This window comes from Poeciliopsis prolifica, unplaced genomic scaffold (assembly GCF_027474105.1).
Source record: "Poeciliopsis prolifica strain line A6 unplaced genomic scaffold, Auburn_PproV2 SCAFFOLD022, whole genome shotgun sequence".
Lineage (NCBI taxonomy): Eukaryota > Metazoa > Chordata > Actinopteri > Cyprinodontiformes > Poeciliidae > Poeciliopsis > Poeciliopsis prolifica.
Window position 1 is genome coordinate 8,403,012 of NW_026562397.1, and position 19,693 is coordinate 8,422,704.

The 19,693-nt window shown below is 39.6% G+C and overlaps 1 protein-coding gene across 2 annotated transcripts; it reads left to right on the plus strand.

Moving 5' to 3' along the window:
* The first annotated feature begins 947 nt into the window (after nucleotides 1-947).
* On the plus strand, nucleotides 948-8,431 carry LOC129369772 (calmodulin-1). Of its 2 annotated transcripts, none has more exons than XM_055045391.1 (6): nucleotides 948-1,155; nucleotides 3,568-3,598; nucleotides 4,090-4,233; nucleotides 5,473-5,579; nucleotides 6,427-6,562; nucleotides 6,665-8,431. In XM_055045391.1, exons 1-6 carry the CDS (start codon nucleotides 1,153-1,155, stop codon nucleotides 6,691-6,693), a joined length of 450 nt encoding a protein of 149 aa, XP_054901366.1. In that variant the 5' UTR covers nucleotides 948-1,152; the 3' UTR covers nucleotides 6,694-8,431. The 2 variants fall into 2 exon arrangements, with proteins under 2 accessions (XP_054901366.1, XP_054901367.1); XM_055045392.1 differs by having other exon boundaries at nucleotides 949-1,093.
* Nucleotides 8,432-19,693: the final 11,262 nt, after the last annotated feature.

The window sequence follows — 19,693 nt, forward strand, 5'->3', positions numbered from 1 at the left end:
TAAATATTTGACGTATATTGTGACACCTGGAAACCAGGTTTACAACAAAAGCCATTTTTTAAAAACAACATATATTTGAGAGATATATACTTATATATCTCCTTATATAGATAGATATATAGATCTTTCAGGGCTGGATTTGAAGACCCCCGAGCTAAGCTTTTAGTTTGTGATGCAAACTAAAAGTTCACTATTTGGTCATTGTTCAGAAAATCAAGATAATAATCGATGTCATGTTGATTTCCTGATCAATATAGTAAGTTATTATATAAGCTCAGTTAAAGCATCTCACTTCAACTAATCTTCTTTTTTAACTAATAAACAAATACAAGAACAAAAGAGCATGTTACTAATCTTCATTTTAATGATTTATGTTTCATTGGCAAATATTTCAGTTTTATGTTTAAATGAACTATTTCAAAATTTTTTTGAAAACTAAAACTGGACTGAAATATCCTTTCTTGCAACAATAATCTCCAAATATTTCAAAGCAGTCCAGCCAGCTTTCCTCCATATTTGGACCACAAAAACAAAACCTTATGCAATTCATAATATTCTGCTTCTGTTTATTGCTTTTCTTGCACCAAAGGGGTACACACTCTGGATGACTTTAACTACTTATAAATATTGTAGGCTGATAATATTTTACTGCACAAGTAAAGTTACAAAATTAAAAATAATTTCTTAAAGCATATTTTTTGTGTGTGTGTAATGGGAAAAAAGTCCCAATCCTGAATTCTTTTCTTTTCAGTATCTTTGCGCACATTTCTTGCTTAGAGTGGCAAATAGTTTTGTGTGTTTTATTAAGTGTTAAATTATAATTAAGCTTTAAAAACAAAAAAGCAGCAATAAAAGAGCACAGCAGCGGGTTATGTACTTGTAATTCTGGTCAGTTCTCGTCATGTAGAGCAGCTGCGGAGGGATACTTTTTTGTTTTGTTTTAAAGGAGCCGAAGCACAACGCCGGCGTCGCTGGATTGAGGTTTCCGGGCAACACCAGAGAGCAGGCTAACCATATTTCCGAGACTGTAGACATTTATACTCCATTAGTTCTGACTGTCGTATCAGGGTGACACTCCCTGCAGCAATTTAAAGTAAGACTCTCAAATAAAACATTTGTCTCCTTCGCAGAGCTTAAAAACTCAACGGAACGATGGTGAGTATCAAGCTAACGCTTAGCATGTTAGCAAGGCTTCGCTGGCGTCTCGATGCTGAGGCTTTAAGTGGTCGCTGTTGAATCCATGCGTGTGTGAACGCGAACATTTCGTTTTGAGCATTTGCAAATATATGCAAAGTCTGCAGGACCCGTGGCTTGCACCGTAATCTTCCAGGACGGCGCGGGAAGCCGAGCTGACATATTTACCCTGGCAGTTCGCTTCCATTTACAAGCAGCAGCTCCCGTTGGAGCTTTGATTATCTGTTATCCACAGGTTGAAGGATTTGTCACGGAAACGACTTGAAATGCGACACCAAGCAAACATTTAGGTGGTTGTAGCCTGCATGCACGAAGGTTGGCAGCGTGTTTATTTATTTATTTTTTTGACCCGTCAGTGGGCGTGGCTGCAGCGTCGTTTAATGGTTTTGCGGGCAATAACAGCAGAAATCCTCAGACTCGTATTGTTTATTTAACAAAAACGCCTAAGGCGTTCGGGTTAGATGGCATGCTAACAACCATTTTGTCACTCCACGTTAGCTGTCCATGCAGCTCTTCCTGCAAAGCACATCAGCAGGATGGTTTAAATGCAGCTTGACATGCGCAACAAGCAGATGGGTGGTGGTGGTGGGGTTATGATATCTGATGACTGCAATTGCATAACAATACGGCTTGCAGGTAGCAGCTGGCTGCACGCGTTTCGCTCCAGTTGTGTCCACATTTCAGTCTTCCAGCCATGGCAGCAGCAGCACCACCATGTCACCATTCTTCTCGGTTACGTATTGCGCCACAACGTTGAACCGCATTCTGCTTCTGCTGAATGATCCTCTTTGCCACCCCTCCTCTCGCGTCCTTCCCTTCCCTTCCCCCCGCATTGAACCAAAACATGCTTGGTGCAGCAGCCGCAGTGCATCCTCCAAATCGGGAATATTGGACGGCCTCTGTTACCAGGGGGGGGAGTTTGTGTTTTCACTATGGGAATTTATACTTGTATGCTCATAATTTGTCAGTTTCACCATCACTTTACAGCTGCTGTGCTGACTATATTTCTTACAACAAATATCTATATATACACACACACACACACACACACACTTCCATTCTTGACAGTGTGGGTAGTCTTGCTCTCCTTCACTTACCCTCCCACCCCTCATTTCCTCTAACATGGTGACTCATTGATTTTGATTCAAAGAACACATGGCGTTACCAACACCTCAGGATCTAGAAATGTTGGCTTTAATCTTTTTAGTTTTGAAAGCACAACGACGACGACAAAAAAGAAAGAAAGAAAGAAATCTGCAAATTTTGCTTCCTACATTTTGGAGCGAGAGCCACAAAATGCAAACCATTTATCAGAGCTGAGTTTTGTGCCAACATAGTTACGAGCCTATCTTCATCACTGAATACAGTTTATTCAACCTCGTAGTCTTCCTCAGGCTGCATAAATACGCTAAGCAGGATTCAAAGCGCGGCCAAACAATCCGTCCTTGAGGTCGTTGGGACTCTATGGCCTGAACTTTAATATTTACCCGGTGAAGAATATTACAAAGATGATTAGCTGCTGTGATATTCAGTGTGCTACATAGGCGACCCTGTTCGTGTCTCACTAATTATAGCAGGCATGTGTATTTCGGGCTGCGGAGAATTTATACCCGTCCCTCATCACACTTTCTCAGCCTGAAGTGAGCACATCGGCTGATTTAGATAGGCCTCTTCAGAGTTCACAAGCAGGGGAGAGTGATGTCTTGGATAAGTGTTAGTTCTGGTGGGAGAATAAGTTTATCGCATGGAGAGATTGCTTTCACACAGTGTAGAAATGCATTGTCTGACCTTCCACAGCAGAGTCGCTTTTGCTTTTCAAATCACTTGAGTTCTTGTGGAAAGATAATTTATATACTAAAATGCACAAAGTTACAAATTTGGCAGGTTGAACCTTTCAATAAAAAGCAAACTCTTTAAAATATGGTAGCTCTTGCTGTAGGAAATGTATTTTAGGTTATAAGTTGTGGTTCAGCTGTTGCAGTGTGTTTTGACTCGTTTGTCTGAAGCAAGTTTGCATTACTGTACTCAGTGGAGTTGGTTGCAGGCGATAAATTTTGAATTATAGTCAATTTATTTGAAAAAGCAAATAGATCTTTTGCACACTTTGAGTTTATTTTATGTTATTTTCACTGAGTATAGGTAGGGAAATGGTCCTTGGAGGCATTTTTATTCAGTCTTACTTTTTTCTTGTCTACTTATCGCCTTGTCTAAATGGGTACCCTTGAACATCTGTGCAATCAAACACATTTTATTGACATAAATTTAGAATCTCGTAACTTGTAATACATTCTACACTGAACAGAAATGTGAAAAGTGATTATTTTCTAGTAGGTCTGCCTGTACTTCACTCCTGTCTTGTGCTTTTGTTTACAGGCTGATCAGCTGACAGAGGAGCAGATTGCTGGTGAGCGCATACCTCAACCATGTTTGGCCTGTTTTATCTTTAGCAGCACCTTAATTCATCACCGAATTAGAAAAAGCAAAGATTAAAAGAGCCAAAGGTTGCGTTTAGGAACCGGTTCATTCTGTCTGAACAAGTATGGTTATGATCTTGTGAACCAGCGAATTAGAGTTAAATGTTTTTCTTAGGATTATGTGTGTGAAGTTTTCAGCAGCTTTGAAAGACAAAACATTTAGAGAAAACATGTGCTCATTAGAATTTATTATTTTTTTTTATCAATTTATTCTTACTTTTAAAGCTTTTTTCCAATAATGCATGTTCTGAAGAAGGTCACATTCGATTATTAGTCATGATTAGCAAAGTTTTGGTTCTTTGTATTGCATGTCATTGCAGATACGTTGTTAATGCTTCACATAGTTTAGTTATTGACTGTTATTAAGACTTTGTGTTAAAATCTGAAGCTCACTGGAGCCTCTGTTTCTGTTATTGTGCAGAGTTCAAAGAGGCATTCTCACTGTTTGACAAGGATGGCGACGGTACGATCACTACCAAGGAGCTCGGCACGGTGATGCGCTCTCTGGGACAGAATCCCACCGAAGCTGAACTGCAGGATATGATCAATGAGGTTGATGCTGATGGTAAAGAAACCAAAAAAAAGTTTCTCAATCATATTGGTCCTATAAAACAAAGAACCGTGTGCAGGCATAAGACGCGACACTCTTGTCTGATTTTTCTTTATCTTCTAATTGTAAACAAATATTTTAGTGAGTACTCTATCGATTATTCTTACAATTAATCGAGTAATCGGATAAAAAAAAGTACAACATTGGTAAATCTAACGTAACAGTAGTATCGAATATCGACATCAGTCCAATTTTTCACAGTTGAGCTTCCCTAACAGTAACTTTAATGTAGTTTAGAAAATTAATCTGTCACAATAATAGCTCACATTCTATGTTAACCTGAAGAAAAGTTATACAAAATCTGAAATTATATTCAGTTTAATAACAAAAAGGCAGGCTCACAAATACACTTTTAAAAAATGCTAATATTCCAGCTTTTTGTTTCTGTATTCATCTTCAATCAATTTAATAGATTAACTCTCATCAGACATTTATAGCTTTTGTGTTCATGTTGGCGACGGGATTTAACACCTTCGTTCATCACACACAGAAACTCAGCTGCCAGCCGCCATGATGAGATCCGTCACCCATTTTTTGAGACCGGGATGAAATGAAATAAATTTTCCGGTTCGTCCATAAAGCTACACTTACGTCAATCATCTAATACGCAGCCGGCCGCATTGTTCAGTCTATGTACGTAATTGTATAAATGCACCTGCAGCGCTCTGAACCGGCAACCAGGCTGCAGCTCTGGGAGGGAAAAGGCATCGCGCCAGGCATTTAAATACTTATTGGTCCCCCGAAAAACGACAAAGACCTGGACATTATTATGACTCAATAAAATCTTCCCAGGCTGAACTTGAAAACTGGACCATATGCTGCTAACACTTAGCTTTCGTCAACAACTCAGGCGGAAGTGAGAGCTCTGGGCAACACAAGTATTAACCCGGCTGTTCAATAAATAATAAAATTTAACTTAACGAAGCTTCCAGGCAGATAAATTTTCCTGTGGAAATTTAAAAAATCGAGGTAGTCAAATCACTCGAGGAATCGTTTCAGTCTGAGTTTTACACACAAAATATTAGGTAGTCATGGCAGATGTGTGTGTCTACCTCAGCCTACAGACAATTCAACATATTCTATACTGTTGCTAAGATTAAACAGTTATGTTGTTTTTGATGTGATGCTTTTCAGTAACAGTTGCCCTGTTATCCAAATGAATGCTAACTTGTTTCTCTTTGTTTAACATTGCAGGTAATGGAACGATTGACTTTCCCGAGTTCCTGACTATGATGGCCAGAAAAATGAAAGATACGGATAGCGAGGAGGAAATCAGGGAAGCCTTTAGGGTATTTGACAAGGTATGAATGAATCAGTAGTCCCAAGCAAAACTGGATAATGTTTTTTTTACTTGATACTGTAATGATGACAAGAAAAACGCGTTTGAAACTATTTCAAAGTGGAAAAATGTCCGTTTTGTGTTGTCCTAAAATAAGACATTTTACTCAAATTATTCTAGATGCTTTTTTTGGTATTGCAGTATAATTTATTTAAATGTCAAAAACGCATTAAAAAGTATTTGTTTTTAAAGTTAGTTAGATTTCTGGAGGCGTTTAATCAGAGGTACAGGAGAAATATCATCTTGATTTAAAATTTTTGTTGGGTAAAGTAACTCATAATAAATATTTTGAACTAGTCGACAGAAACTAGGAGACCACTGATAATCAATTTTCTTATTTTGGATAATTGGTCAATTCTTGCAGGTGAAATTGATCTTGTCCATTGACATTTTCTGCCCCCGCAAAGGTCTGAAAAACATCCGCTGTCCTCTTATCCTCCACCGTCAGAGATGAACCCGCCCACCAGATCACATCTGCTGTAAACAACAGTCGCCCCACTGTCACCGGCTGTATCTAGCAACTTCTCAGACCAATTAAAATTGATAAAAGAAGGTCAACATTTTTTTTACTTTCGGTGATCAGCCTGAAAACCTGATCATTTCTTCGTCTGTCATGGTTTTGTATTAAACATTGAATCACCAGTTTGTTGGATAATTGCCAAAAAGGTCTGGTATTTTTCCTAAAATGGAAGTACAGCCACCAGGCTAATCCATTTTCACATGGAAGAGCCAAACCACAGAGAAGAAACGCCCGAATATTACAAGACATCATTTTCATGTTCCAAAGTAAGATTTAGTTTTCGTTGCAGGACGGTAACGGCTACATCAGCGCGGCGGAGCTACGGCACGTTATGACCAACCTGGGTGAAAAGCTCACAGACGAGGAAGTGGATGAGATGATCCGGGAGGCTGACATTGATGGCGATGGCCAGGTCAACTATGAGGGTGAGTTGTCTTTACTACCAACCCATGGAGCCCTTTTAAAAAAAAAGAAATATTTCTAAACATGTGTATCTGAAAAATGTTGCACTGTCTTCTTCCATCCAGAGTTTGTCCAGATGATGACCGCCAAGTGAAGAGAGCAATGAAGTTTCTCTCAATGTTGCTCGTCCCACTAAGATTACCGTCGCTTAAGAAACTTCAAAAGCAGGAACAGTTATCAAATGTCGAACAACCACCCCCTTCAAAAACCACTCGCCTGTAGGAATTTTCTCAATGTGTGCTTCAGATACATCCAGATAATACTTCAAAGGTATCTGTTTAAAAAAAGAAAAACAAACAAACAAAAAACAAAAAAACACCAACAGAATGATCCCTAAAGAAGTTAAAGGACCAAGCTTTAAGAGGGCCAAAGTCCTCCAACTTTACACCAAGAATCTGCCGAGTCACCCAGCTGCTGATTAATTTAGAGGAAAGAGCAACGCCGAACTGGTAGAAGGATAGAACTTAAGGCTAGAATCTGTACAGGGACGTTGGCTTTTTAATTCTTTCCAGATAGTCTTCAGCAAAGGAAAACTGTCTTGCACTTGTGTTAACTTAAAAAAACAAACAAACAACAAAACAAAACAAAAAAAAAAACAACAACCATGAATCGAGTACTCTTCTTGCATGCACCCCTTTCGTGGCCGTCTCTCGTGATAACAAGGAGGCTCTGAACCCATCAGAGGTAGTGGTCAGCTCGTGTACACACTGGAGGTATATACATAAACATATAGCTATATATCTGTACAATTCGTGTCACTATTGATTATTGCAAGAGCAGTTAGTTGAGATGTAGGGTGTTTGTTTGTGCTCAGCTGGAGGCGAGCGGCTCGGGAGTTCAGCAACAGAAGAAGAACTCTGAGACGTAAAGAAGGCTTTTTCCCGGTGGGATATGATGTTGCGGTGTTTTGAGCCGCAGGCTTTACGCGGCCTGCGGCGCAGATCGGAAACGGCCGCGCTCTGTGCCGTTTCACAATGACTGTTGTGGGGGGGGGAAAAAAAAAATCAACACTGTAATAACTGCAGTTAATACATTTGTTCCGTAAACGGATATGAAAAAAAATATATACATTGATGTGATGCTTTTTAAATGTTACGTTAATGTACTGACGACAAACTTTGGTTACGAAATATATCTATATATTAGTGTATTGTGAAGTTTGCATTGCCTATTGTTCTAGTAAAAAGATCTGTGACATGTTTCCTCTTCGGTTTTAAAATGTGCCATAATACTCTTTAAATGCATCTCAACCTTGCAAGGCTCGTAGTTCATCAGAATATGAATCAACCTATAACAATGTAAACCTTTCCATGCAGTTGCACTTTGGTATCAATCATGTGGATGTTTTAAAAAACAAAACAAAACAAAAAAAGCTCTGAAAGAAGCAAAACAAACCAAATGTCACTGTTGCTGCTGCTATAATAATGCGTATGTTTCACTCATTTATTGTATTTGTGTCGGCTCTTCAATTTGTAGTCCAGTGAGCAAACTCCAGTCTGCTTGTTGTTTTACTGCACCAAAATTCATATATTGTGTTTTCACAAATAATACTTATGGCTGGGCTGTTGTATGTAATTTGGACCGTTTGATGGGACAGGAAGGTGTTTTGTAGCGAAGACGCAGACGTGCTTTTGGTTAAAGCGTCGTCAAACTGGTGGCTTCGGAATGATTCGGTTAAAAATAATTGAAAACGAGTTTTAAATGCAGCTTTGAGATGTTTTTTGAGACATGTTTGGGATAAAATGTTTAATGGACTAAAAGCTGAAGGTATCTCACAAATATAAAAAAATGTGATATATTTTCCATAAATCAATAAATTAAGCTTTACTTCACCTACATGTGTTTGGTAACCATAATTTAATCCGAATTGATGGTTACATGGGTTCAGTATCCTTTTATGTTCACTGACACAAATTTGAATGGTGCAAAGAGCCTGAAAATAAATTTGGCTCTTATTTCAGTTGCGTAATCGGATCCTCAAAGCTAAAACTGTTTTAAAAGATTGAGGCTTGATTAGGAGTCAGTCATATTTAACGAGTCAGTTGGCTAACATGAGTTTCTGGAAAGTCACGCAAAACTTGTCGGCACTTGAGATTTCAGTAATTTTTATGACTTTGTCTTTGTAAGTCATAAAAATATAGTAAAACGTGTTAATTGAACCACAATGGCTTAAGATCATGAATATAAATGGGCCTGTACAGACATGCAATGGAAGTAGGAAGGGATTAAATTGCACAAAATGACCCTGACAGGAAATTGGCTCCTTGCCTAAATTTGCCCATGTTTACAGTTGAAGCAATAATTCAAAAACTTGACAAAATTTGAACTCTTAATAGAGTTGGACGAGGATCAAAGTCTGCTCTGCTACTGTGCACAGAGAGCAGGATGATGTAGAAAGTAAGAATGAAAAATCTCCAAAGCTCAAATGTAAACCAAACTTGGACCTTCACCGTGTATGAAGTTGAACTGTTTGCTGCTCTGAAATGCGTCTCTGGCTGTTCTGTAGCAGAGCTCTAATCCAGACAGCCTCAGACTGGGTCAGGGCAGGCCCGGTCACTGCAGCGCTTCACGAGAGAAACTCGGGCTCAGGCTATTTTTAGTGGCTCAAGAGATTGCTACAGGAGCGCGTAGTAATCCAGGTCAGCAGGGGTCACGACCTCTCACACAGTCCTAAGACCGCTGTGTTGGTGAGCCAATGGGTGGTGGGTTTATCGGGAGCAGCCGCTTTTGATTGGATGGGAGCCCGCATGCTAATTAGGTGCTTAATCCGATAAGTCAAATGATTTATTAAATTGGATCCAGCCTTACGAGACAACAGAATTACCGGCAGGTGTGATCATCCGGCTCTGGTTGTGTAATGGCAGCCTGCAGCGAGGAACGACGCCAACACAAACGACTTGAGCAGTGGAGATAAAAGCAAGGCTTTAAATCTCTTTGACTGCGACAAGAGGAGAAATGTTCACTTGATTTATAAAAACTGCTGCTTTAGGAAAGAAATAGTTTCAAAGATTTGAACATCCTCCTCTTGGATCCCACTTCATGTTTAATCCTTTCAGATTAAATTCAACATAATGGTAATTTTAACCATTTGCTCTTTCGACAGCACAAAACAAAGTATAAACTCACATGCTGGTTGGATTTGTTGCTTTCCGTTTTCTCCAGAGGCCGGCGGACGTCAAAGTGGACACATTAAAGTTTTCACCACAAAACATTTGGGTTTTATGAGACGTTCCCGAACAAGCCTTACGTCTGTGGTTCACCGCTGATATTTTTAATGGTTTTCCATTGTTTGAGCCCTTTGGGTTTTCCCCTCTCAGAGAAAATACTTTATGGCTTCATGAGAACAAGAACTTCTCTAAATCAACCTCAGGAAACCAGCTGCAGTTGGGTACCGACCTAATTCTGGCGATGAACTGATTTTTTTGGTTTTAAAAGTAAAACTACAGGCACTAATTATTGTCTAATTACATATTTTAGTTTTTAAAGTCTACTTGAACACCATTTGCATTTTGAAAACAAAAGTTTGGGAACATTAAGGTATGAAAACAGCTATATACATTCGGATATCACAAGTAATATCGCTTTAATTCGGTGATTATACCTCTGCCCTTCTTAAAACTGCTTTTTCCAGAAGGAAGGGATTAAATTGCACAAAATGAACCTTTTTTTTCCAGTCCTTTATTTTTTGCAATTATATTTATACTTTCACCTGTAAAGAAGTTTATTTCTGACAGATAAAATTTTAAGAAATGACTGATTTGATGGAAACGAGTAGCCAAGCACCGACTCATTCATGAGCTGTGAAGAAAGTAGAAACATCACAGGAGGGTCAACACAAGATGGCGCTGTTTCATCAAGTAACCGATTGGAAACTTCCCTGCTTCGGTTGAACACAAAAACTGCTTTCAAACAGTTTTTGTTTAAATCAGACACTAGAAAGTAGAAGTAGGCACAGACAAAAAACGAACATTTCTAAAACTCGCAATAATTTATGAAACAGATGAAGCTCTCGACTGGATGTGTGTTAGAGACTGACTGGATGCGCTGCACCCTCGACCCATATTTGTGTACATTTGCAATAAAACAATGGCTCATGATGCTCAGGTGTAAACCTACTGCTGAAAGACAAACATGAGATTTTTCTGTCGCCTCGTCTTTCTCCAGTTTTACAGCCAGTCTAGTTCCAGTTTTTTAACGGCGAGTTATCTTCCCATCCCATCAGCCGCTTTACGCTCCTCATGAGAGCTGCAAGAGAAGCAGCCGTCTCCCCTCTCGGCTTACGCTCACGTATTGACCTTTGAACTGTGTTCTTGTTTTGTGGACGGAAGCCAGAACACGTGAAGAAAACCCACACGGGCGCCAGAGGTGAACGCGACTTCCTCACAGTCTGTGTTTCTGTGAAATACGAGGAATCCCTTGTCATTATGATCAGTTTTATGACATGAGGTCTTTATTCTTGTCCAATTTTACTCGTATTTAAAACCCAAATCAAAAACTCGGAGCCTGGCCCTGATTCTCCACCATTTCTTGCAGGAAAAAGGCCAGGAAATAGACATAATAATCTATCTTTTTATTGTTGATGCAGAATGTTAAGCACTTTTAATCTCCTCTCATCTGACAAGCTGAAATATAAGCAATATTGCTGCAAATTTTTCCTCAATAAATGTTAAAAACGTGTGAAAAACTAAAGGGAAGAAGCTGATAGTGACCAGTGCTTATGGTTGTGAAAAGTTTTATTGTATTAAGTCTAAAAATCCAAATCCCAGTGAATCATTTGCACTTTTTCTTTGTCAAATAGAGTAAATGCTCACAATTCACCCAATAAACTCATCTTGGAAATTATTTTGAGGCTCACAACAGTAAAAGAGCAGCTTCGATAAAATGACCATGCAATGCTGGAGCCAAATGGTCTGTACGATAAAATATGAATTAAATACGAACAGATTTGCAATAGTTTTTAATTACTGGGGAGGGAAATGAGGATCTTTACCGGCGGGCATGACAGAAAATAATTGAGAACCACTGCGTTAAGCAACAGGGTCTGGCATTAATGCTCCTGATGGCATTACATCTGGAATTATCATCCATTTCAATGGTGAAATGAGGGAAAATGAAAATTCAGAATTGTATTTTTGTCTGTGTCACAACGTTGCTTTGACTAGACCTGAAGGCATATGAATATATTTGGGATGAACCCAAAAGAAATAAAAAAAACCCCAATCATTATGTGATTACGTGGATGACACTGGTACCACAGAAGAGTGTCAGCAATTAAATGACATCGTTTATGCCTCAGCTCACCAAATGAAATCAGTTGGAGAGTCGAAACTTTCGTATAGAGGAACTGTCCCCAGTTTCTCCGTGTGAAACGACGAAACAATTTCGCATCAAGTCAAACTTTCTTATTCTTGGTCTTCCTGCATTTTTTTTATTTTAATGTTCCTATTTACCTGTAACCATTTCAGCCTTTCAGATGATTTAGATCCAAAATACCTCCGCAAAACAAACGTCACATTCGACCAGGGTTTAGTTAAATACCAGAGCTTTTGTAAATTGACACTTTAAGCAGTGTGCATTCACACAACAGGTGTCTGCAGGGTGTTTATAGCACCTTAATCCTAAAATTGCTTTCCTTGGGTTTGACGAGGGATTTCGATTTCTTCTAGAGAAGCAGCTGTTTGCTTATTTCGAGAGACCCAGCTAAATAGAACCTATTGCAGCTCTAATGGTTGACAATTGGTGTGTGTCATGTTGTGAAAGTCACAAAAATCAGATGATGAGATATGAAAATGTAGCCTTTGTTTTGTCAAGAGCAACAAATGGTGGAGGAGAAAAGAAAGCCTGAGTCGCTTTTACGGAAACAGAATGCAAAGGAAATCGTCTGCAGCATTAAATATAACAATTAAGAGACTGCACTGACGGAGAAAAGAAGAAGAGAGCGCAACCCTGACCGTCCTCGTTATCTCCACCGCTGCATCGGGTCACAACCAGGCTGCGCGTCTGCCGCCATGACACATGACGAATGGTGAGTTTAAACGTTTTCATTTCAATGAATAAAATCATAATTTGATAAACTGCCTCTTGTATTTCTTCAGGTTTCCTCTGTCTGGCAGTAAGATGTGTTTAAATGTCTGAAACATTTGAGGGGAACGAAACCAAAACAACAAAACATCCAAAACAAAGAGGGCAGACATTATTGCAAGAACTCGCTGACAAGTCGGGTTAAAATTGTACGTTTTTTAAAATCCTTGTTTCGGCATGTTAGAAACACTATTTTCTTGTATCTCATATGGAAATTAGCTAATAACTATTTAGAAGTATATAATTTACTTAGTTATGCAAATATTAAGTTCAAATGCAGCATAAAATTATTTAAAAGCCTTGATGTTTGTCGCACACCCACAAACTTTGAATATATTCTTGGTGATTTTTTCAAACACATAAGAAATGTATCTGTTGCACGCGTCTCTTTTCAACCTCTGACATCACACAACGAAACCTGGCGAAACCAGCCGCCTTCATCTGATCGTCGTCGTCAACATCGTCCGTCTTCCTTTGTTGAGTTTAATCTCAGTCTGAATCTGCCTGTTCTGCGAAGCCCTCTGCGGTCTGTGAGAGAGAGCACCAGCGCTATGAATACCGAGAAGCCCGGCAGGCAGACACGTCCCAGATGAAGCGGTGGAGAAGTTAAAAGCGGAGGTCAGCGGTGGGAGGATTAATCAGAGACGCAGCAACAGAAGCTGCAATGATTCACAGATGAAGGGGATGAACGTGTGGACGGCATAATATTTACTATTATTTACTCCATTGATCTGGTCTATCGGGGCAAAGTCACGAGGGCAAGAAATCCTGTAGAAGAAGAAGCTGTGAGCAGAACAAAATGAAAAGAAAATTATTATTTCCTTTTTGGCCTCCATGTTAAGTCAGTGTTAGAAAACCACCTCTGCCCCCCACCCTGTGCAATGCTCTTGACCTCCGACTCCTTTTTTCTCATCAACACTGAGCTTATCTTTGCAACTTGCGACCGAAACGTGATGCCAGTTCTGAACGTTTTGAGTCAACAGCGCGCCAAGAACTGCGCCGCTTTGCATTGTGTGGTAAACCTCGCATTTCTGTTAAACTCGAAAATGTCTTTTCGAGACTCTTCCCCCAGAATTCGACATTGTGCGATACGGCTCTCCAAATTTGATCAGAGAGACGTTATGGCCTCAGCCGTCGTTCACCGAGGCATCTTGACTGGTTTTTATCTCCAATATCACATTATGAAGACACAGAGAAGCCGGTCGTCAGACTTAATAGAAAAATGGACGGAGCAAATCGCAGGAAAAACCTGGAAGGAGAGCTTTTAGGAGCCGTGAGCCACTTTTAGCCGCGGCGCAGGGCCTCCTTCCTGCAGCGCGAAGAACCCAAACTCACAGCCAGAGCTACAAAGGACTGGTTTACAATGGTTTTCACAGTTATGCATTGCTTTGTGTTGGTCGACCATATGAAATCCCACCGCAGCACATTATTGTTTGTGGCCGCTATGTGACAAATGTGCAACATTTCAACGATGGAAAATACTTTTTCACCGAGAGACAACTATTACACTTTGCTCGATTCTGTAAATACCGTTAGCTCTGTTTGGCATGTTGGTTCTGGCTTTGCTTGCTGGATGTGTCGAGTGTGTGTGTGTGTGTGTGTGTGGGGTGTGTGTGTGTGTGTGTGTGTGTGTGTGTGTGTGTATGTGCGTGGGTGAGAGAGAGAGAGAAAGGGAAATAGGAAGAAAGAGAGAGAGAGAGAGAAACCTTTTTTCCAGCTGAGGCCTGTTTGGACAAAACGAAAACAAGAGAAGCTTGTGAAAAAACAATTACTTGACTGAGAACAAGAAAAAGAATAATAATAAAAAAAAAAACATGTCAGGATCTATTACTGCTTGAATTACATCAGACGGGGAAACAACACAGCTCTGGCTCATTATAGGTAGTTTAGATACCTGCGCATTGTCTACTGGATTCCTCCAGGATTACAAAGGCCTTGCTTGTGTGTGGTGTTGTTTTCCGCTGCACCATTGTGTTTGTGGATATGTTTCCACCTGTATGTTCCTGCAGAGGACTTTCCAATGCTCGGATTAGCTATGATTTATGAATTTCACCACAAATTTTTCAGGTGGGTAAGACGTTTGCGCATTTACTCATCAATGGACAAAATTCTACAATTACCTTCTGAAATGCTCTTTGTTTCTCTTTTTTTATTTCAACAGAATGTAATCCTGGACCTTTAGGGTTTTTTTCTTACAACAACACACACTCTACTCTCAGTACTTGTGTTTCCTGACATTAGTTTTCTTTATTGGCTGAGCTGATTTTAGTAGATTTCCTGTTCAGCATTTGTAAAACAGGTTTCTAGACTGGCTCGTAGTCTCCTCGTGTTTTTAGCAAACGCACATTTACTGAACGATTTAAAATCCCGTTGGAGCAGCACTCACTTTGAGCCAATGCAACAAGCTTAAGTTGACTTACGAATATTCCCTTTGGGAAAATGGTGGCATAACAAACATATTTCCCACTTTCGGTCGACTTACAAATGTTCCCTTTGGAAATTGTAGCATAAAAAAAAAAAAAAAAATGAAATCAAAAAATAACTTGTGCTTGTTTAAGATGCAGCTTTGGCTACAGCTGAGCTATTCAAGGTCTGTCTCCTTTCCACTTCATTGAGTTTTATTTTCTGTCATCCGTACCGACCAAAACAAACAAACAAACAAAAAACTGCTTTTGTCTGGCAAGAAGTAAAAATCAACAAAGAGTGGGCGAGGAAAAAGACAAAAAAGCAATTTTCCAGGAATATTACACATGACTGAGAAGAAATGCACTGTAATTAAATCATTTAGTGATTAACATTCCTAAACTTTATCCGCACTTGATCAATATACAACTAAGTGGAAACACAAGCAGAAGAAACAACATAGGAAGTGCTGGGAGGACTTGGGAGGCAATACATGGTATTTTGGTTGCATAATAGACAAACTCCTCAGACCACAAGGGCTTTGACCGAGCAAGCAAGCAGTCATGCAAAACAAACATACGTCAGAACGCAGACTTTCAGTAAATCTAATTCAATTCTCCACAGATCAATATTCACCTCAAATTCTCTGCTTCCAATAAGGAGCAAGAGACTTTAGCATGTTGCGTAACACGCAGATGCCGAGGCCCAACCGAGTAACTTATGATTTATAAAGTAATACCCGATGCAGAGGCTCTTCCGAAAATGACCCCTTTTTGCGTCAGCACGTTTTTCCTCCCTCCCCGGTTCTCACTGCTCACAGACGTTGAGTCAAATGATTTAAGCGACTGATTCAAAATGGCGATGGACAGAAGCCCAGATTGTTCTGACACTAACATCAAAGAGAAATGATGCACACCAGACCGAGCGTTTCCATCACGTGACGAGACAGATCAACTCACGGCGGGTCGGTTTTTTGAATCCACTTAAAGTAACTGTGCGGTCGGTGGCAACTGCATCTGAAAAGCGAGAAACCTGACAGGCGGAATGGACTCCAAACGCCATCCGTCTTGACGAGCCGATTTATCGGCCTCGGTGGAAAAAAAAATCAAAATGAATCAATACATTTTTGGATCAAAGGCTCCTGTGTTTGCTGAAGGCGTTGAAGCTTTTAGCTAATATATTCAGGTCAAGGTTTGGGAGGAAATCAAAATCCTGGTTTTTGTCTTTTTCGCTCGTATTATGTTTCGCTTTCACAGAAGTGCAGAATGTTGGAAGAACACCACAGCAACCCTGAGAACCAGAAGGGTAAGAAATTGTCAAGCTTTCATCTGTTCTGTCTCTCCCACTTCAAACAGAGCAGAATATGAAGACATCCATTAAACAAACTCTCCTTCATGCGCCCCATGACCGTCTCTCCATCGATCCATCCGCCTTTTGTTTTCACCCAGAGGCTGATTTACTTCTATTCTTTGTTACGCTTTATTCTCTAAAGCAGGGTGTCAAACTCAAATACACAGTGGGCCAAACTTTAAATTGAACAAAGTCGCGGGCCAAGGTTGAACAAATGAATCTTTTAATATGGACCCAAACAAGTTCTAATATAACAATAAATATGAACAAGCAAAGCTTATCTAAAAAAGAAAAAAATAATAAAAAAAATAATAATAAAACATATTATTATATTAAATAAAACATATTTAATATATAAAATAAAATATTAAATATATTAAATTAAATTTAAATAAACATTTAATGCCTCCTTTCTCACGTAAAAGATTAATATTAATTTAAATTTGCCTCGCGGGCCAAATATATAATAACACTGCGGGCCAAATTTGGCCCGCGGGCCAGAGTTTGACACCTATGCTCTAAAGAATGATCTAATTCATAGCTGCCCAGGTTGACAGGGTTTTCTTTTTCTGTCTGCTTTTCCAGTAGTTTTGGTGGAAACATTTTTAATAAGGCTCTTAAACTCAGAGTATGAATTTGGATAAAAAGGGAGCTTTTTGTCAAACCACACAACATGACTTTGTTGTTTTTTGTTTTTTTGTTTTTTCCAACTGAATCCATTAAAAATATCAAACATTTTGACAAAAGAAATAAAATGGGACTTTAGCACCAATGTGGTGTTTACTAAAGCGTAATTAGCAAACTACATCAACTTGACAAAACTTCCACATTTCTTTCCGATGCTACAACGTCTGAGTCAAGATGTGATCTGTTGTTCTTCAATGAGGAATGAATAACTTCAGGTTCCTGCTCAGTTAGGAAGGATCTGGCAGATGGACGGTCGGCCGGCCATCTGGTTTGTCGGCTGGAACATTTTCACACCTGTTTCACATTTAGAAAAGCAGATAAAAGTCCACTGGTTCTACCAAAGTTATTTTTATATGAGATTCATGTGTTCATGTTGAAAGAGGTAATATTGATCTTTTCTCATGCCTCGTTCCTCCTCCCTCTACACACCCAGACCTCAAAGATAGTTGATCGTATTCAATAACTTTGCTTGTTCGGTGCAGAGTAACGTCGTTTCCCAGGTTTGTTAAACAGTGTAGTAACTTTGCAATGCATTTCTCTTTGCTGGAGTTTTTTTTCTGTTGCTGTTTCTCATAAACATGTCACCTCAGTGTCATGCTCTCTTTTCATTCTCTCTTGTTAACATTCTGTAGATAACTTCACTGTAATTTATTTATTTACACTGAAGCTGTTTGACATCATTTCTGTGAAAAGCGCTTCACAAGTGAAATTCATTTATTTTCAAATGACTTTCTGGTAGGACTGTAAGTTTCATGTCAGTCGATATTGACAGTTATCGATATTTATCGATCAGTGTTTTGGTTTTGAAAATCTGAAACTCACTGTGATATTTCCTGGCTTATCCACAGTTCTCACTCCAGGCCTTTGTTTGTTTTCCGGCAGTTTTGCGGGACAACGGCCAAACTTGAAAACGCTGCTGCGCAAGTTGCCCGACGGGGCATTGCTAGGCACCCAAAGAGCGAGCAAGTTTAGTCGATACCACGAACCCAGCTCAGCAGGCCGTGAAGAGGCTGAGCTAGAGCCTTTTCTGCTGCCTTCGTCTCCCAGAATGCTGTGCGGTTCTGGATCGGCATTCAGTGAGCATTCCTCTTGCCTACTGATACCGAAGGCGTTCTTTAGGCCACAAAACAAACACCGCTGCCTTTCACGTGCACAACCATTGAATTGTTTTGCTGTGCAGCAAGCCAGCCATGTATCATCACAGGAGCTTGTGTAAAATGCTCCACGTGTCACGGTCTCCTTCCCTCATTTGGTGCGCTCACAAACAGGACCACTGCTGTGAGGAGTTTGTGTGCAAATGGTAATATTTGTTTTGAGCTTCTGCGTCTGCTGTTTATTTAAAAGTGTCGCCTCGGTTTGTTCTACGGGCGCTGAATCTGCCAACACCCTCCGAGGTATCCTCATCTGTAGTAGTCAAAGGTGAATTAGAATAATGCTTTCCAGACAGGGAGAAACAAATAGCGCAACTCTCCAACATAAATCATCCTGGCCTTCTATACGTTTTGAAGTGTTGAGACGTCTTTTGTTTTTTTGCTCACACTCCTCTTGGCAATACGCTGCTACTTCAAGGCCTTTGTCTGCTAACAGAGATCGTAATTTATCCCAACAGTTGGGAGTAGAAAAATAAGACTTCATGACTGTAGAGCTTTCACAAAATGTGAACCAAACATAAAAAAAAAACAACAAAAAAAAAACAACACAAAGCTAAGACTCCCACAGCCCAGACAATGACGGGCTAATTAAAAAGAGTGGAGCAAAAGCAAACAAGGATTAGCTGCTTCAATTACATTTGTAGTCAATAATGTGGAAAGTCTCTCTCTTGGTCTGAGGTGATGGAGAGGGGGAAAGCATCACGTGAACCAGGCGAAGAGTCGTTCAGAGCATCTTTTTTAGAAACTAGAGGAGTACTGGCAGTACTGATTTTACATTTCCTTTGCACATTGTGTGTCCTGCCGTGTGAGACGGGTCCAGGGTCGGTGTCGTGGCTCTTGGTGCTGGTCGGGGCCCGGGGACGAGAGCACTCCGAAACCACAAGCTTTAAACATGAGCCGATGGAGATAAATTCAAAATGTATACATTTAAAACATGTCAAAAAAAGAAAGAAAAAAAAAACAAAGAACTTTGGGCATTTGCATCTAATTTTTGTCCCAATTTCTACACTTTCAAAAATGTATCTGTTATTAAAATTGTTCAGTTTTAAAGGAGCGGTGCAGACACACAGTGTCAAATGTGTCTTTAAGAAAAATTACATGAATTTATATATTTGGTGTAATTTTGGTGTTCTATTCTTTGTTTTTTTTCTGTCTTTCTATTGATTTACGTTGTTTATGTTAGTGATTATTTTAAAAAAGACAAATAAAAACGCCTACGTGTGGAAAGCTTGTTTGTTTACACTTGTTTTGTGTGTGTGTACAACTTGAGTAATTGCGATTTATTTGGACTGCTGATGGTTTACATTTACAATCTACAAATATTTACACTGGCCTAATTTTAAATACACATCTCATCATTATCTTCATCTTCGTCGCCACCTCCATCATCATCATCATCATCATCATCATCACCAGACAGAA

Excerpts from the sequence above, each read along its gene's own strand:
- LOC129369772 (XM_055045391.1), top strand. Across the intron at positions 4,234-5,472 it reads CAATGAGGTTGATGCTGATG|GTAATGGAACGATTGACTTT; the intron begins GTAAAGAAACCA and ends TTAACATTGCAG. Across the intron at positions 5,580-6,426 it reads CCTTTAGGGTATTTGACAAG|GACGGTAACGGCTACATCAG; the intron begins GTATGAATGAAT and ends TTTTCGTTGCAG.